The following is a 20,340-nucleotide window of genomic DNA, read 5'->3' as shown; positions in this document are numbered from 1 at the left end:
ATATTGGTTGTATATTGGTCTATTCCATTCTTACTGGCTTTCTTGTCTTGCTATTTTTATTCATGTGGGGGATGAGCATTAGTTCCACCTTCTGTAAAGCTCAGGGATTACTCCTAGTACTACTTGAAGGACCATATGTGGCACTGAGGAATTGAATCAGGATATGTTGTGTTCAAGGCAAGTATCTTAAATCTTGTACTCTCTCTCTCTCTCTCTCTCTCTCTCTCTCTCTCTCTCTCTCTCTCACACACACACACACCCTAAATCCTACTTTTAAATAATGTTTAAGATCTAGGATAAAATAAAACTAAATCCACAGGACAGGATCCAGGTCCTTGATCTCCTTATTATCATTTCCCAATCTGATATTTCCAATCTCAATAATTAAGAAATGGCAACCATGATCTTTAAATAACACAGAGTAATCAGCTGGCTCTGGCAGTCTCATCTTTATGCCAAAGATGTCACCATTTGTCTGGTCCTATGGAATTCAATGCCTACATTTCCCTTGGGGGCCACCCAGGGAGTTTCCCATATTGAAGGATGGTTTATTTAACTTATCACAGCAAGTGTTAGTGAAAGATGGAGAGGTTCACAGAGTAACGACCACCTGTCATCTCTTATTAGTTAGATACTTCACGCTGAAGATTTATTATATTTAAAGGGCACTGAAATTACATCAGATAAATGAATTATAATTAAATGCTATAGCAATTATTAAGATGCTGTTGTTCCTATTATAAGGTAATAGAAATAACAGCATCATAACAGGCTTCTGATACAATTAGCTCATTTGAGACACTGTCAATTTGTCATAAAGTGGAAAGAGACCTGGGCCTGCTCCCTGCTCCCAGTCTTCCCTCCTTCTCTGCTCTTCTGACAGGCTCTTTCTGGGTATAATGAAAGAGAGTGAAGACCTCTGAGTTGAGTTGGTCCTCACCAAACCCAGATTAAAAGGCCTCAACATCCGTATTCCATCAAGCTACTTTAAAGAATTTTTTCTTCAGAAACAAGTCCCCCACAAATCCATAAAAAGATGAAGTTATGGTCAAAATAATTATCCTAAGTATTTAACCATATGAAAATCAATTCAACAATCTCCCAGTTCAAGATACTTCTGGGAAAACTAGAGCCCAGGGAAATGATAACTTGGCTTCACACAAATGTGATGTCTTTACTTTGTTTTCAGCTAGGTTTTCCCCCCACATAGCACAGCTCACAACAGCATCCCCTCCTCTAAATCCTGGAGCTTGTGCTATTTCTTCATTTTGAGAATCCATTCAGAATTCTCTAGAAACACTATATGGAAGTATTGATTACCTCTTCTATTAATATAAATTCCTCCTATGTTCACCATTCCTAGTAAAAGCATAAAAGATGTGATTGTTTTCTATGATTATGGCCTACCCACAGAACCTATCAGAGTCCTTTGATGTGCAATTTGTGACTTGATTAGAAAAAATGGTGTTGGAAAATCACAAAAATTGAAAGAAGCTTTAGATCTAAATGAAAAAAATGGTTGCCACACATGGAATTCAATAAAACTAAACATGAAATAACACCAATAAAGCATTTCATAACTCCTGAAGTTCATTAGTAAATTATAATGCTCTCTGTGTATGAAGAATACATCAGCATTGATGCACTGAAATATCAGTAGGTGACCTCAGGGCACCCAGGCTGCCTTTGCCCAGATCAGTTCCTTAGTGAACAGCTAGAATGTGAGCTGGCTCTCCTTCCTGATGGTCCATTCATAGGAAATTGCCATCAGTGTCAATACTGACTTGATACTAACTTAGACTCCATTTACATCCATTTCCAGTAGCTTGACCATCGCACACCAGTCATATATGTAGAGTTTCTGTCTACTGTAGTGACACCACTCTGTCTCTTTCCCCATTTTCATTATCAATGAATGGCAGGGGCCAGGATCCTCATCTCCCTATATTTTTCCCCTGTGGAGATATGACAGATAATGTAGTGCAGAAGAACAGTTGTGGCTTTGAGATCAGAAAGCACTAGATTCAAATTCTAAATAGCTGGTAAGTATAAAGAAGAATCAGGAGATATCTACAAAGCCTACCTTTGAAGTGAAGTAAACAATAACTTACTACAGTGATGAATTTTTTTTAAAAAATTACTTTATTTAAACACCATGATTATAAGGTCCTTCATAATACAGTTGTGTTTTTTATTTACAAAGTTGTTCACGATTGAGTTTCAGTCAGACAATGTACAATACTCTTCACCGGTGCACATTTCCCACCATCATTGTCCCCAGTTTCCCTCCATAACTTCCCTCTGCCCTCTCCCCTGCCTGCTTCTGTAGCATACATTCTCTCTTTCTTCCTTTTCCCCCCTTTTAGACACTGTGGTTTGCAATATTTTAGTGATGGGGTATCATACATATCATTTTATCTCCTTTCAGCACCCAGTTCTGGTTGAGAGTGAGCATTTTATGTTTTCTTTTTTAAAAAGTACTAATGTGTGCTTAATTTCTGTTCTTTTCCCTTGGTCATCTCTCTCAGGTCACTCTACTAAAAATTGGACACTTACAGACTTAGTGTCTGTAGGTGAACTCCTGATCAAACGAACTCCTGATCAAATTCTCCAAACACAGGAACCAAGATCCTTTGATTACCCTGCTTCCAAATGCTACTCTGTCCTGCTTCTCCTGCTGGCATTCTCTCTCCACCAGATTGGGCCCACTTCAATATTGGATGTGAGCCCAGATACAGGTCAAAGTCACCACATGACTTTGAGGAATTAAAATTTACATAGGAGCCAACACCACCCAGTCCATGCCCAATTTCACTTCCTCTGTCACCAGCCTGTGCTGAGAACCCAGAATACTTCCCTGGTAAATCCTTAGTAAAATCCAGTTTCAAGAGTAGCACTGTGTAAAGGAGTTCTGCAGTGTCACTGGGAGATTTATGTGGAGGCAAGCAAAAAATGAATAAGCATCTCATTTGCAACCTTTGGCCCAGCATCTAAGCATGCTGGGGTGGTTTTTTTTTTTTTCCTAAAAACTTCTTCAAAAACATAGTAGGAAAAAAGAACATAAATAGTCTGTAAAGAGAAGAACTATATAAGAAGTCATCTAAATTCCATCTAATTCTGAACAACTACCGAAAAAAATGTGATGAAATGCAGACGGCCAGGAGTCTAGTGATACAGCGTTAAAACTGGAGTTCATGGCATTTCTGAGGTAATTGACTTCATCTCTATGTTGATTATTTTAATCTATGCAACAAGGATAGGTATGGTTCCTATCTAACAGTGATGTTGTAGGAATATAATTAATGCCTTTACACTTGATCTTAGCCAAAAGGCCAAGAAGTGCTAATTAATGTCTTTAAATTCCTAGGACAATGCTGCCCTGTAGTAAACGAAAGTGTGGGAGGTTCCTCCGTGCAGAAGCATTGATAGACACTGCAGACTTTAAGGGTAATTTCTATTAATTTCCAAGAGTTGAGCACAAATAATTTGCAAAAGTGGGATAATGTTGGACCAATTTAGGTTCCCCTCAAAATTTACATGCTGGAGTTCAGTACCTTAGAGCACTATAACTTCTTTGGAAATAGGGTAGTTGCAAAAGTACAGTGGACTCTGAAGACATGCAAGAGCAGTGACCAACCCACTGTTGAAAAGTCAAATATAACTTTTGACAGCCCTAAATTTAACTACAGACAGTCTTCTCTTGTTATCTGCAAGATAAGGCATCAGAAACCTCCACTTCCTCCTCACTCCCAGAATTCCTTATACTGGAATTCAAGGATGCTCAGGCTGAGTACCTTCCTACCTATTTATTCTGTTTCATAGGTTTCATCAACAGAAAGTTGCTATTGGCTGCATTTGTAAATGCCAATCCAAGGATAGAAAACTATTTATGGAGAAACAGACCAGATCCCACCACGTGTACTGCTCCAAAGTCAGCTATAATGAGTTCAGATGAGTCTATACTGGCACCTAGTAAGAAGGATGTTTTTACAAAAGGAAAATATGGACATCCAGCATAGATAGGGAGAATGTCTTCAAAAGATGAAATTAAAGAGTGGATGATGCTTCTAATCAAGGCAGGAAGAAGCTCTAGGAAGGAGAGGTGTAGCCTCCCAGGGAACTGACCCTACCAGCACATTCCCATTTAACTTCAGCCCCCAACACAGACACAAATACATTGCTGCATTGAATGTATATCAACTTTGGTGCATGGTTAGAGCAGGCCTAACAAATGAATTTTATACAGGGTTAGATGTCAATTTTAATTGAGGTCAGTCAAGCAAAAGCTTTCCTAAAGTGTTTGCTAAACACTAGCAAAATGTTGAAGAGGAGAAATGCTTCTTAGGCACAATCTCTGTGTTCAAGGGCTGAACCTCTTATCAGTTAGGGACATATACAAGACACACATAAACACACACACCCAAATCCGATATTTAATCACTGTCCTCAAAATTGCTGGACAATCTGTATTACAAGAGTTTAGAGCTGAAGAGTGAAGAAAGCTTCTTTTGGGTAGTTCACAGATGCATTCTAGGTCTGGATGGAAAAAGTGAAACTCCTGCCAAATGCTTTAGAGCCAAGCTCCTCTTCTTAAGGATCCACAGACCTGTTTCTTGTTCTTTCCAATTCTGGCTGCAGTTGTCTAAGCACACCCCTTAGTGAGTGTCTGTTCGATCCATAGTCATTCCCATACTTGTGTGAAATTCCTCTTCTTTTGTTTCTTCAACTTTCGTTGCAGCAGATGCAAAGAAATAGGAAAGTGAGCAGTAAAGGGACTTTTGCTAATTCGTTAATTCACATGTTGATGCACATGCTATAATATTAAGCATAGTATGGTACAATGGGGGGAGTGGCTTTCAGGTTGAATTCTAACATGAAAGAGTGGTGGGAATTTGAATGAAGTTCTTCACAAAGAGCTTGGATTTTCTCATCTGTCAAATCATAACTCCATCAGGCTTGATGATCTCTATGTCTCATCCAATTGTACTATTCTCAAATTTTATATAAGGTTGTTGAACTAGCCACAAAACTATTTTCACTTCCAGGAACGCGTCATTGTTTAATACATCTACTGTCTCCTTGTGAATGGAGATAAATGTTTGTCAGGGAAATATTGACCAAGCAATTACTACCTATATTTTCTTCTTGGCTTCCTTTTCCTCTTGTTTCTCCCTTCACTGCTTTTTAAAGTTCTGGGACATGAATGTGAAGTCCTAATACTTTAAAGCCATTTCTATTTTTATTTTATGAAAAGAAGGAAAGGGAAAGGAAGGGAAAAATAAATAGCCATTACATAATTGAACACAAAGACAAGATCCATTCTGCTGAGGGAAGGAAGTCATGTTTCCTAAAGACTTTGGGATGAAAAAATTCCCCAAAGGAAGTTTTTTTTTCACCCTAAAGGAGACCTAGAATAGTGTTAACAGTTCCTGTCTTTATATTCTTTCTGTACACTAGATACGAATTGATTCAGAGCAAGGCTTGCGCTCAGAGAACATAATAAACATCTCCAGGAGAGGTGGGGAGGACAGGCAGAAGCAGGAAGGAGATGAAGAAAAATCAATTGCTCAGTGCTGACAACTTCTTCTTGTAATAACAGTATTCTGTCACATTGCATTAGCAGCACTTTGCAATTGTATGTGTTTTTGCTAACAGGCTGTAAAAGTGTAATCATATGAGCACTGAATACATTGTATTAGAGGGAATGATTCAAGGGGATGTGTGCTTTATTATACCAGTGCTGTGCATAATGTGTTGCTTACTGAAGTGAGACTTATCATTTTAGTGAAAGAATATTTATTATTTGTTTGTTTGTTGTGGCTCTGGCACCTTTTCCCTTCCAGAGGAAACTGCCTGCCTCTGTTGGGAGATGTTTTTCTTACTTTTTTTTTCCTACTGTTTTGTGGATCTCATCAGTAGAACTTTGAAATCAGGATTTTTGAAAAACTCACTTCGAATAGAAAATTCCAAATTTTTTTTTTGAAAATTCACTTAGGAGACCATTTCTAAATCATTATGAAAACCAAGAGTTCCACATGTCAATGCAGGTGCAAGACAGATCACACAACTTCCACAAAAATCTGCCTGATAGTCTCCTGAAAAAGCAAATTGCTTACTTGCTACATTACGGAAGAGAAGAGCCTCTGTCTTCCCCCTTTCACGCTTAAATGTTGAGTTTACACATCTTCCTTTTTCTGGCCCCACTTCATTAAGTGAAGGGACCCTTTGTTGGACCCCACAGAAATGCTGATGCCATCTCTTGTGCTCAGCAGGCTCTCATTAGAAGAAGTTCTCAAGTATTTGAGTCACATGGATCAAGGGTTACATAGCAGTCCCCAAGCATCCCAGCTGATTAGTGTCATGAAGTTAAAGCCTCCGACTTGGGTCTGGACCCCTTAGGACCTTTGACCCTCTGTTCCCATTAGACTTCATTTTGGAAAACTGCAGAGTTTGGGGTCTTTTCTCTTACAGCTGACTTAAGGCACTCACTCTGTGAAGTTAGTATGTGGGTGTTATTCACCTGTTTTGGGCTTTGACTGAGAACAATGAACAAATATTTGTTCTGGAAAAGCATTAGACTTGTCATCAATGCAGGAGGTATGTTGAGTGAAAACTCATGGACACAGTCTCTAGGGGGGAAAAGTCTCTCCCTCTGGGGCCTTTCCCAAGGGGGTTGTCCTCACTGAGAAGCAGAAGCAAAGAGAACATTTTAGTGAGATGAATATCACAGAATCTGGTGGTTCTCTCCTAGGATTACCATTTGCTGAGGCAGTCATGGCCTAAAGCAATCTGACAGCACTGGGGATCCACCTCTTCTTTAACATTATTTTCTGGTACCTTTTCTACAAGCTTCTTCAAGGACTAGTATGAAATCCTTCTCCTCTAAACATTGGCCTTGATTCTCCACTTGCCCATCCCAAGTGCAGTGTCTTTCTTTCTGCCCCTTAATCATGGGAAAAGGCCCCCAAACTTACTTGATAATGACAATGATCGGGTCCCAGAGCTCAACTCGTGTGAAAGGGCAACAAGACAGTGATTTTTAAAAACCTCTTTCTTTTTCATTTTTGAACAAAAAGTTTATTTGCATGCACATGCCTTTTTAAATTGGTGATAGTGGTTTTGATTTGTTTACTTTTGTTTTGTTTTGTGCTCACACTTAGCTGTGATTCCATGAAAAGGCCCTAGTGAGAATGTGGAGACTTCTGTAAACATGCCTGCCCCTTCTTCTTCTTCTTCTTCTTCTTCTTCTTCTTCTTCTTCTTCTTCTTCTTCTTCTTCTTCTTCTTCTTCTTCTTCTTCTTCTTCTTCTCCTTCTTCTTCCTCTTCCTCCTCCTCCTTCTTCCCCTTCTCCTCCTTCTTCTTCCTCTTCCTTCTACTCCTCCTCCTCCTCCTCCTCCTTCTTCTTCTTCTTCTTCTGCTTCTGCTTCTTCTTCTTCTGCTGCTTCTTCTCCTTCTCCTTCTTCTCCTTTTTTTTTTTTTTTTGGTTTTTTGGGGTTTTTTTTTTTTTTTTTTTTTTTTTTTTTTTTTTAAAATAATCAGTGTTTAATATCATCTCTGGTTCGGGAAATACAAATGAATATATCCTCCACATAAAATAGTCTTTTGTCATTACAATTCCATGCTTGTCTATTTGAAATGCCCATAACAACAAATCAAACATTAAGTAATACAGTGATTAAATGCATGCAGTGAAAATAAGGAAAGAGGCAGGGTGAGATATCTGACTTTGGCCATTATATATTTGAAGAAAATCTAGAGTTAAGAACAATGAAGAAAACAAGGAGACAGACCAGCTATAAAAATGCAGAGCTATATTTTTCACTTTTGTGATACAAACCATAAACATAGTTTTGTGCAAACAAAAATTCTGAAAATAAAGTCATCTTACAAAACATTGTCAACAAAGCCAAGGATAAATTTTTCAGTCTGTGAAAAAAAAATACTAGTTCAATACAAAAGGGACTGTGTTATGTAGACATCACAGTGCGATTACAAAATACATAATTTTTACAAGTGGTTTTGAAATTTAGATTTGCTCATCTTAAGGACCTCAGTAATTATAAAGGCTTAAAATAAATGTTATAGTTCTTTATCCATACTAATGTTTTTTCCAGAGTTAGGTATTTTACTGGCTCATGGAATGCTACTTTCCCTTTAAGGGAACTCCCAGACAAACTCAAGATTCACTGTAGTTGTGTTTACTTAAAGCAATAAATATTCTTGGAAAAGAATTGATTGTCGCAGGATATATAAAACTGTGGTTTGAATCTTCATCATTAAACAGTTGCATAGCAACAAAAGGATACAAATATTCTCCTCTACGTAAAGTTAAGAAATGGAACTTCTGCATCAGCTTATTTTTGTTACCCACATATGTCTTCATTTAGCTACCAACAAAAAAAATTGGGGTCCCACCAATTCTCTGTGTTCACAGAACCTTTCAGCCTCTGTTTGCTGTAAGGCAATTCAGCATTGGCAAAATGTCAATTAATGTTTAGGCAAACACTCTTGCATCATTTCTCATCTGAATTGTATTTTTTTTAAAAAAGAAGCCATCAACATGTTTCTAGTTTGCTTACATTTTCCTTATCAAATATCATTTCCAGGAATTTCTTCCTATCCTGTCTCTTTATCTTAAGAAAAAAAAAAAGGAGACTTTGAGATAAGTTCCTAGAATAAAAGAGTATTTTTTTTTAATCAACAGAAAAGGCAAACATAAATCTCCTTCCTCTACAAAAATTTCAACCCAGAAGAATTCTAATGCCAGCGAAAAGCTAACCAGCAGGTAAATGGCATTGGACACACATTTTAAATCTTCAAGGCCTAAACTAATCCTGTGGCTTTGATTTACCTGCTTCAAGAATTCAGTTCTCAGTCCCCTTTGAAATGAGAACTCAGTACGTGCCTTTTTTTTTTTTACTCTTAAAATAGTGAACTATCTCACAAAATAGAATTCATAATCTCTTTGGATTCCAACTAACTTTATGAATAAACTGTCAGAACTCTTGGTGCTGGAATAAAATCTGTGCACATTTTCAAATCAAAAAAAGTGAGAGAATTTTAAAAGAACTAGCTATGGGTGTCCTAGTTTCTACTTCTGCTGAGTCAACTCAGGATGAATGCCCCTCCACCCCAAGCCATTATGGGGGCAGAAGGGTGCCAGCACCTACATGGCCATCTGCAGAGCCCTTGCTTGTCCAGGGCACTGGTTCCTGGGTAGCACCTTGAGGTTGTCCCTTTATATAAGAAATCGCCATCTCTTTCCTCTGGGACACTGATCTAATTTTCGTCACCTTTCTTTCCCGGCCTCAGCATCTTGCGCCTAAACAACAGAATAATCCATCCACCATCAATACCAGTACCTCCACCTAGTCTGCAGAAGGCATGGGTGAATGCCCAGTGGGAAAGGTTTTCCTGGTCAGCAGAAGAGATTCACAAAGAGGCACATATGGTACTTGCTCAGAGAAGCCCTAGGGGTTAGGCAGCTGCAGGGCACCTCGGACTGGTCTTATGGCTCATTTCCAAAGTTGCTCTAAGGTCTCCTCATTGATTCTGAACGTCCTTTCCATACAAACATGCATAGAGTCTAAAGTGAATCAACCGCATTCCTGAACGTCTGTCCTAAAGAGAAGTCAGCAGGTAGACGAATGCCACGGTATAAACACTTTGGGAGAGACCAATCCTGCCCATGGGAGGGAAGGACACACGGACCACTACTTGCTCTCCTTTTTGGTTTGCTGTTCCATGGTAAGGTTCTTTCTCTTCCAGGCCAGTATCTGAAACTAGACAGAAACCCCCTCCCATGGCCAGAGCATACATCCAGACAAAGATTAATCCCACAATGGTTTGGCTTTTTCTTTTCTTCTTTTTCTTTTTCTTTTTGCCAGGCTGGGTGCCTGCCCTGCTCGAGGCAAGACCCAGCTACACTTCACAGAAGGTACCTGTTGCAAAGTCAAAGTCTGCTCCTCTTGAAACCTCACTTGAATGAAAACCATTTCAACGCATCAATTTCTCCAGGGCTATGCTGGCTTCTCCTGCAGACAAGTTTCCAGGCCAGGAGAAGCACTGGTTACAGTTCTGCAGAAATCATGGATTCGGTATGTCCATGGATATTGGAGTCTCCTAGCAAAGAGGGCTGCTTCGAGTCTATTTTGTAGGGCTTTTGTGATTTGTTGCCGAACACGGTGATGCCCATTCCTCCGGGATGGTTTGGCATCGACATATGTGGAAGCAAAGGAATATTAGCTTCCTGATTGGAGCCTGACGAGGGCAAGCTGGTGACATGGCCCGTGCTGGTGGAACCACTGGCACTGCTAGGGGAGCGACTCTTGGGGGGTGGACAATGCTGGATAACTCGGGGAGGCCCCGGAGGCTGATAGTGTGCTGCTGGGAAGGCGGCATATCCTGGAGGAATGGGGTACCCATTGATGGGGATGAAGCGTTGGTTCTGCGGAATGGGGGCACCGATGAAACCAGCAATCTGGCCCTGGGCTGGAATGGCCTGGCCGGGGAACATGTAGTTGGGGTAGCGAGGGTTACTGAGGTTACTCACGGGACTGGCACTGAGGGAGGTGGTCTGCGTGGTGGCATTGCCCCCTGATGGTGTGGTGGAGCTGGTATGGCTGGAAAGGCCTTCCCAGGAGCGCAGGCGAAGGTGAATGTCTTTGAAGCGGGGTCTGCGAGCCGGGATCTCATTCCAGCATTCGGTCATGAGACCATACATACGAGGAGGGCAATCTTCTGAGCAAGGTAGCAGCTGTCGCTTCCTCACCATCTCGATCACTTCTTGGTTGCTGAATCCATAATAGGGCTGCAGGCCGAAGCTGAAGATCTCCCACAATACCACCCCAAAGGACCAGATGTCGGAGTCGGAGGAGAATTTGCCATATAGGATGGCCTCTGGGGCCATCCAACGAATGGGAAGCAAGGACTTGGTCTGCACCCGGTAATAGTCGGCAGAGTAAATCTCTCGGGATATGCCCAGGTCGGAGATCTTGACATGCAACTGCTCTCCTATCAGGATATTGCGAGCGGCCAGGTCCTTGTGCACGAAGAAGTGACTGGACAGATATTCCATGCCTGCTGCTATCTGGATGGCGATGTGGAGGAAATCTCCGTGGTCCAGGCTGGATTTCACGGTCCCATCTTCATCACTGCTGCAGCCCACGTCGGAATGTGGGGAGCGCATGATAAGAAACTCGTGCAAGTCACCCTGATTCATATACTCAAACAACATGCACACGGGTTGCTCCTGGGTGACAGCACCCAACAGGCAGACAATATTGGGGTGGTGGAGCTCCGCCATCAACGAGGCTTCCTGCTGAAATTCTGTCCATTGCTGCGGGTTGTTACAGTCTTTCAGGGTCTTGATCGCCACCAACTGAGCGTGGTCCATGCCTGGGAGATAGAGATGGCCCTTATAGATATTCCCAAAGGCACATTCGCCCAATTCTTCCATGAAACGTACAGCAGAAAGGGGCAGCTCTTTGGCTTTGCTCTTGGGTTTGTAGGCATTCAGCATAGACATCTCCACGTTCTGGCCTCGGACATGCTTGGGCTGTCTCTGGACTGGCGGGGATGCCGATTTCTGGTTGTTTCGGCAGACGCAGATGAAAAAGAAAAGCAAAGCAATGGCCAAGGGGATGGCGACGCTGGGCACCAGAATGTACAGGATTTCCATCTTATTCTTTTCCTTGGAATCCTTTGAATCTTGCACACAGCCAACCTGGAATGGATACAGATTCGATCCCCAGAGCCCATATGGTCCCCGAGCCTGCCAAGAGTGATTTCTCGGGTTTTTTTTTTTTTTTTTTTTTTTTTTTTTTTTTTTTTTTTTGGGGTTTTTTTTTTTTTTTGGTTTTTGGGCCACACCCGTTTGATGCTCAGGAGTTACTCCTGGCTATGCACTCAGAAATCGCCCCTGGCTTGGGGGGACCATATGGGACGCCGGGGGATCGAACCGTGGTCCGTCCTATGCTAGCGTTTGCAAGGCAGACACCTTACCTCTAGCGCCACCTTCCCGGCCCCTCCTTCTTCTCCTTTTAACAAGAATAATGCAAGCTGCCCAAGAGTTGGAAGGGGGACTCCACACATCTATCTTTTTCTACCTCCCATTGGTCCTTCTCTGTGTTTAATGGCCAAAACAAAATAAAATAGGACCCAAGAAACCAGGGCCAGAAAGCAGAAGACAACATTTCTGAGTTTTGTTTTTAGGCAACACCCAGTGATGCTTACTCCTGATTCTGAACTTGGGAATTGGTACTGGCAGCTCAGTTACCATATAGCATGCTGGGGACCAAGCCCAAGTTGACCCTGGGCAAAGAAAATGCCCTACATTCTGTATTATCTCTCCAGCCCCAACATTGATTGTTTTTATAAATGCCTCTTCTGTGTGGCACAAAGGCTACAACTCAACAATGATCAAAGGTAAAGATAAATGACCTTAAATTTGGGTACATGGAAGTCGTGATTGGTACTCAGGAGATCCTGGGTCCCCACTTGCTATTTTCAACCAACTTGGCCTCATCAGATTGAATGAAGAGGACAAGGATACATTGCTGCTTGGGCCCTGCAGTGCAAGAAATATTTTGGCCACCCTAAACATACTAGGGACCTCCAGGGCCACACTCAATGGTTCTGAGAGTCTTTCAAGGCTGCATACACCCCATGATGCCTGGAGGACTATGTGTTGCTGAGAACCAAAACATCATTTACATGCTAGATGTGCCCCCTAACCACTGTATTTTCTTCTTCCTGTGTTCTATATATTTTTGAATGTGCCAAGGATTAAACCCACGCCCTCCACATGCCAGGTCTGTGTTCTGCCACTAAGCATTGGCATTAGGAGAGGCCCACCAGCCTCAGCTTATTGTCCCAATTCCCAGGCTATCTCCAATCACACCTACTGGACTTCCTATTTTATGTTCTATTGGCCTGAGCAGACTTCCACCCAAGCTTCCCATTGACTGAAAATAGCCAGGTGTCAAGACCCAATCCTCAATCAGTCATGACAGACTGGAATAGAAAATAGTCCAGTTTCATTTTCCACCCCCAGTGGTACCACCTGACATATTCTCTGAGGACAATATTATCTGAGTCTCAGCAGGATTTCTCCTTGTCATCAGCGGTAACCCATTTGTGAATCTCTCTCTCTCCTTGGCTTTCCCCTCTCTACTTCAATTACCCACTCTTGGACTAAACTTTCCAGAATTCTTTCTCAAATAAAAATTCCAGGTATCTAACTCAAGAGCTTCTTGAAAGAAAGGGATTCATAGGAATAAGCAAAGCTATTCTACTTTTTCACATGTAACATATCCACAAAAACATTTATTGTGCATCTCACTAACAGCATTGAACTTAAAATATAAGGAAGTTTTAAGTCCCTGAGTGTATGGAGCTCATTGTGTAAGTTGACAAACTTATGAGTTTAGCAAACATTAAATTATAAAACCAAGTATTATGTGCTGAGTGCAGAAGAAGCCAGCCCAGGAAATGTGGGAAATCTGTAGATTTAGGTAGGATAATAGGCCAAAGGCATTGCTGTTGGAATAACAATTACAGATTTCCATTATTGTCAAGAAGAAATTCTATAGTAAAGATACCTACTGAATTATGAATAGTGTATTCTAAATATTTTTGAATCTAGAAATATTTCCTCATATAATAATCTTACAAAACTGATGCTTAACAGAAGACAATTTGGAAATTAATAGCCTTGGGAATCAAGATCCAGATTATAATATTGATCCAGTTCTAGGTCCTTCCTTAGTTTACCATAAATTCTTCTATTTTAGCCCAATTGACCAACATAGATGTGAAATAACTCCTTATTATAAGACTCTTTGGCTCAAATAAATAGCAGTCTTCCGAGAGAGATTTTCTGTAAGACATCAGATAGAAGAGAGGTGATAGTTTTCTAATATCTTGTCCCTGTCCAAAGTCTTGAGGAAGTAAAGAGAAGCTGAGAGATATTATATCTATTTTTTAAAACTCCAGCTTTTTTGTGAAGAAAAATGATCTGTTTGTGCTTTATGAGAATATATGTATCCATTCCATTTTTATTACCTATTATAGCAATAAAATCCAACCTCACTGTTTGGTTGAACTCCTAGAGAACTTTGGACAAATGCTTTGACTTCTCTGTTCTTCTGTCCCTCTCCTGTCAAATTTATTTACTCCATAAGGCTCCTATCAGAATAGAATAAAAATGCTACACTGAAAATGTTGGTCTTTGTTTCTAGTCAGGAGCAAGAATGCGGAAAGTAGCCTACCTACACAAATAGCACAATTAGTACTGATAGAGTTCTCATTACTTAAGGAGATTTCACCCCCCTGTGTGGTCACAAGGAACAAGAAACTTTCAACTTGGTCACCTCACAGTGTCTCAACAATGCCTGGATGAGCCAGACACAACACAAATTCTTAAAAAGAAAACTTGACATTCTTCCAGAGAAAATTTTCTCACCCCATACATCTTTGGCAAATCTAGATTGAACACATGAAATTCACTCCACATATAACTTCTCGAGCAGCAATTGATGCAAACACCAATTTAGACTTGTATATAAACCTTTTCAGAGAGTGTCAAGTGTTTTTGATGCCTTCTATTGCCTTCTTAGGTTCTTCTTCAGTGTGGACCACTGACCAGAGGGTTACTAGTCAGGACTGTCATCTTGTTCTCCTTTCTTTATCTGAGTCTTTCTTTTTAAGAAAATCACATATACATATCGGAGTCCTTACATGAAAATATCATAGAGACTTTAAGTCTGGCTGAATCTCCATCAAATATTCACCATCTTCCTCTCCTATTATCTATTCCTCTTCTTTCTGCATTTTCCTTGCAATAGCGTAGCTCCTGAGCTCTCCACTTTTCTATCTTTCTCCTGTCCTCTTTTTTCTGCTCCCCTCCTTTCCACATCATTCTCCTTTCCAGTTTTTTGTGCATTTTAGTCTCTATACTCTCTTTTCCCCCATCTGCCCTCCCTCCCTTTCTTCCTTTCTTTTTCCATCTTTCTCTTGCTGCCTTCTCTTTCTCTCTCTCTCTCTCTCTCTCTCTCTCTCTCTCTCTCTCTCTGTCTCTCTGTCTCTCTCTCTCTGTCTCTCTCTCTCTCTCTCTCTCTCTCTCTCTCTCTCTCTCTCTCTCTCTCTCTCTCTCTCTCTCTCTCAATGGGCCTTGTGTGGAACCAGACTCTCTCATTGTCCTTTACAAGTGGGTTTCCTGATGCCAGTGGAATGCACAATTGCTGATTGCCTAATGAGGGGCCCCACATCGGCAGACTTTGCTGAATGTGTTGGGGCGCAGAAAACAACCCTCTCAAATCACTGCAAACACTGAAGCAGATGAACAAAGGAAATTAAACCAGTTGCATCCAACAGACTTTGAAGCACACCCACAAACCTCGGCTGCCCCTCCTCCACCAGCAGATCTTCACACTTTTGCTAATACCAGCTGGTTCATACACTCCAGAAGTATCACCCTTGCTAGTTACTGAAAGTGAGACTTTAAATATGGGTTAAATCTACTCTGGTCATTAGCCAGACTTTCTGTCCAATTTTCTCCACCTGGATTTTCTTACCTGGAAAATCTTACTCTTTCTACATCCATCATGGGAGGAAAAACCAAGGCAGACACAGGGATGATGAAGGGGTGAGGGGAAAGGACAAAGGTGACCCATAAATCCAGATTATTTTTTTCTGTTGTAGAAAGAGGCATAGAGATCAGATGAATGTTGCTCATCCAAATTTGGCAGTAACTGAATAAAGGCATATTCCATAAATACAGAGAACTAGCTGAAATTTGTTATGAGCTCTTTTGGCAAAGATAGCAAGTATGTAAGGTTAAGTTGATATTGCTCCCAATCTATTTTGAGAGTTTTAATCAGTGTGATCACCAATTAGTCCCAAGTTGGACAGTTAAAGAAACTGAGGCACAGTTAGCCACAGTTGCTGTACTCCATCTTGTATGGAAGATACATGGGTTGACAACTAGAATGAGTGTGAAAAAAATCTGAGAGGTGATCAAAAACTAGTTTGTTAAAGAAATATTCTTCCTTGACACATGTGTGCTCACATGCACACACATGTATACACATCACCACCACCACCACCACCACCACCACCACCACCACCACCACCACCACCACCACCACCACCACCACACCATGGTTATACACAAACCCTGACCCTTTTGCTGCTCCACCTCCCAGCTTCGCTTCCTAGCAATACCCTAAAATTATAACATTTCCTTTGGTTCCTTCCTGCCTTTTCTTCTTCTTCACAATGGCTATTTATTTTTGGTATTCTTTCTATTTTTTTTTAAGTTTTGCCCTCTCTCTTATAAAAGGTTGTGGAGTTGGGATTCAAACCATTTCTTGATAATAGGCTAGTGTGTTTCCCCACTAAAAGGGTATTTGTTCATAATAAAATAATGAAAATAAAAGAGAATTTAGAGGTAATCATTTTAGGCAGGGGTCACTGAATATGTTGGTCCGGATAACTAGAATTCTCTGCACTTCATGCTAAATTTCTCTATATTATGATACATTAGTAGAGTCTCGGAGTGTGCTCCTGCTACCTAAGCTTCAATTAGAGACACCAGGTTTGGTGTATCAGAACTTTTCTTTCAGACAATCATGTCACATTACATGATAATTTTATTTGAAGCAAGCCTGTCTTAAGTATAAATTTAAGTACTCCAAGGATTTGATTAGAAACTAGTCTAATCTAAAGACTGAGATCTTCCCTAGGGCTTGGAAATATAAATTTCCGTAGACTTCTAAGAGACTTCTCTTTCATATTTTGGAGGTTATAACTTTAATGCTGTAGACCCAATGCATTTTGTAATTTGTTAAAGGAAGGGGTCTGAAATAGAATAAAGGTAAATTAACAAAGAAATAAGATTTTAGAGTTAATTTTCTTTTGAGGGGAGGTGAGCATAGAGGTTGGGTTATACCAAGTGGTGAATGCTAAATGACTTTGTACTCAGGACTGACCCCTGGAGGTGCTCAGGTAACCATACATGGTGCCAGAGATTTGAATCCAGATTGGCCCATGTCAGCCAATCATTTTGCCTCCTATATTATCTCTTTGGCCAGTTATTTTGTTTGCATTTTTGTTTGGTTTGATTTTGCCTTTGGCTTTGGAAACATACCCAGAAATGCTCAAGAATCATTTGAGCAGTGCTTGGGACACCATATAGGATACTAAGGATCAAATCCAGCTTGACAGCATGCAAGGCAGATCCCCTACCTATACTATATTTTCCAGCCCTCTGGTCTGGTTCTTGGTGTTTTATTTTTTTCATTTGTTTTCTCTTTTTGGAGGGGGGTGTCACACTAAATGGTGCTCAGAAGTTACTCCTGGCTCTGCAGTCAGAAGTCATTCCTAATAATGCTCAGGGAACTATATGGGATGACAGGGTTCAAACCTGGATTGGCCATAGGGCTTTAGCCCTATGCCAGGAATCCTCAAAGTTTTAAACAGGGGACCAATTTACTGTCCTTCAGACCTTTGGAAGGCCATACTATAGTTTAAAAAATACTATGAATAAATTTAAAGTTTAAAAAAGAAAACAGGAACAAATACAACATTTAAAATAAAGAACAAGTAAAGTTAAATCAACAAACTTACTGGTATTTCACTGGGACCCATGGGCCTGAATTTGGCATTTGAAGACCCCTACCTGAGACTGAGAGGAGGAGTTGAGAGAGAGAGGAAGGGAATCAGAGAATGTGGCACAAATCCCAAACATCCCACACATGCACACTGCAGTCCTGGATGTGTCAACTGCTAAGCAGAACAGGCAGCAGTGGCAAAAACACCTGGCAGGCTGGATAAATGTTCACAGTGGGCATCATGTGGCCTTCAGGCCATAAATTGAGAACCCCTGTCCTATGCTATTGGTCTGGCTCACCCCCTGTTTTTAAAGAATTAATGATTAGGCAAATACACAAAAGCATCATGAACATTTAATGCTAAAAATGCAATTAATACATAACTATAATAAATATCAAGTATTATATATGCAAATAATATAAAACAATACAGCATATAAATTAATATAATTTAATACTCTATAATACCCATAGGCATAATGATATATCATTGCTAATGTAATCCTTATATCTCTAGTAAACATGATTCTGGCACTTAACAAAAATCTCTAACTACCCACCATGTGCCAAAAATCGACCTAGGTAAAGAGGTGCACAGGGAAACAAGACCAGCATGGAGGTCCCTAGTCCACTCACTCCAGACTGTTCTAAGTTGAAAACACAGATAACAAAGCAATTATGAAACAGATAGTAAATCTTATAGTAGCGGGGGTTTGGAGGAGAACACACTACTCAGTATGAGGCTATAAGGAACAGACATCTGATTTAACTCAGATGATGAGATGGAAGGAAAAAGAAGGGGAAATGGGAACAAAACTACGTTTTTAAGACTGTCCAGTTACTTAAAGCTTCAGAAGGGTTCATATGGGAAGTGCAGGTTACTTCAAGTGAAGGAAGATGAAGATGGAACAGAGAGGGTCAAAAACAGAAGGATCCTATAAGCTTTGCTACCAGGTTTTGCCATATGCAAAGGGCCACAAGAAGCCAATGAAAGCTTTATGCAAGCTAGTAACATAATGGGATGTGGTTAAGAATAGTATCACAATCACATCAAAGGGACTTAACATTTGCAAGTACTCCTATTAGCATATATGGGGCCCTCAAGGCTGTTAACATTATCTCAAGAAAGGTCTGGAAGGCATCCCATGCACAAGAGCAGACTCTAGGGCTATCTACAAACCCACATGACCAGTCTCAATCCTGGGTAGCACACACAGGAACTGGCGCCATCTGCCTTATGTCTTGGCAGGGGGCAAGATACAGAGTCACAGAAGCCTGTCTCCATCAGAGGACAGTCAGATTGAAGAGACTAAAAAACAGTCACTGTCCTATATACCTCAACTACCAGCAGACCAACCTTTTCCCATCAAAGATCAATCCTAAAGACACATAGTGGCCTATCCCATGGCAATTGAGTTTCAGGAAACAGATCATGGAGCTCTAAGCCAATTTTTGATGACTCTATAGATGATAAAAGAGTAATTATGACAGAAGTCTTTCCACTCTCCAAGGGCACACAGGCTTCAAGGGAAGAAATCATTCAGAATCTTTCAAGGGCCTATGGTAAACTAAGGTAAGTAGGTAAGTTAGGTGGCTTAGTACAAATATGCTCTCTCTCTCTTTTTCTCTCTCTCACTCTGATGACTGGCATGATTAACTTTATCAATACTTGCAAAATAAGTGGGGGTTCAGGTTCAGGGCTTTCCTGTGCTATCTGACCATGGAGTCTTTCCCAGGAACCACAGACACTTTCATTACAACATTTGATAGAGCCATTGTTAATTGACTCTTGTTTTCACTGTTTGTTTGATTTTATAACTAAACTAGTCTCCAAGGAGTAAACTTTCTAGTCCACCATATGTACTATACAGTTAATTATAACACACTCCCTCTCTTACCCATGGACCCTGAACATAAGGATGTTTCTAGTCTACATATGGTGAACAATACTGTTCCTGCATTCTACCCCCGACGCATTTCCGAGAGCCCTCACACAGTGGACATTAATGACTTCTTTGGGCCCCTTCTGGTTTCACCAGATGAACAAAAATGAAAATAAGCAGCTGTCATACTTTAACTTAAAAGAGAGAGAGAAATTCATCGAGACTACTCTCATTTGGAGAAGTATTTGGCTTAGAGAGAGGAATCGGCTGTACCATTGATGGCAAAAAGCTCCCTTACTCACTACCAGTGCCTGACATTTAATTTGCACAATTTGTCTCTTATTATCTGGCAACTCTCAGAAGATTTTGGAAGCAGGAAAAAAGAAGGCAGAAACCTAAGAAGCAGTTAAGATTAAGAAGTGAGAGCCTGGGACAGAGGAGAAAGCAGCAAGTTAAAAAATAAGTAAATACCAGGTTCTGTCCCCTGTTGACAAATTAAGGACTGTTGACAAATACTTGGACCAGATCATAATCTTTCATGTAACCCAATGGAAGAAAAGTTCACAGACAATGCATAGTCACAAAACAAAATCCAGTTATGTGACTTACCAAGCACTTGAGACACCTGAGAATGCATTGGCATCTAAAGTTAAATACAGTATATCTAAGATTATGGCTCTACACCTTGGTTGGGAAAAACTGCATTATTTTCCATCATTAAAAAAAAATCTAAATGTTTTAGCTGCACTTCTGCAATTCAAAAATGACTGAAGCTGTGAACTTCAAATTTGGCAAGATTCTAGTCCTCATTAAGGATGGGAAGGGAAGCCAATTTTGAAGAAAAA

At 40.6% G+C, this 20,340-nt stretch overlaps 1 protein-coding gene across 1 annotated transcript; it reads right to left on the bottom strand.

The window, feature by feature from the left end:
• Positions 1–10,039: 10,039 nt before the first annotated feature.
• On the bottom strand, positions 10,040–17,649 carry LOC126020218 (inactive tyrosine-protein kinase transmembrane receptor ROR1-like). The gene is made up of 2 exons (XM_049781671.1): positions 17,629–17,649; positions 10,040–11,725 (listed from the first exon to the last, which is right to left on the bottom strand). Exons 1-2 carry the CDS (start codon positions 17,647–17,649, stop codon positions 10,070–10,072), a joined length of 1,677 nt encoding a protein of 558 aa, XP_049637628.1. The 3' UTR covers positions 10,040–10,069.
• Between the last annotated feature and the right edge of the window lie 2,691 nt (positions 17,650–20,340).

The sequence above is a fragment of the Suncus etruscus genome, chromosome 10 (assembly GCF_024139225.1).
Source record: "Suncus etruscus isolate mSunEtr1 chromosome 10, mSunEtr1.pri.cur, whole genome shotgun sequence".
NCBI lineage: Eukaryota > Metazoa > Chordata > Mammalia > Eulipotyphla > Soricidae > Suncus > Suncus etruscus.
This window is presented reverse-complemented; position numbering and strand designations above follow the sequence as displayed.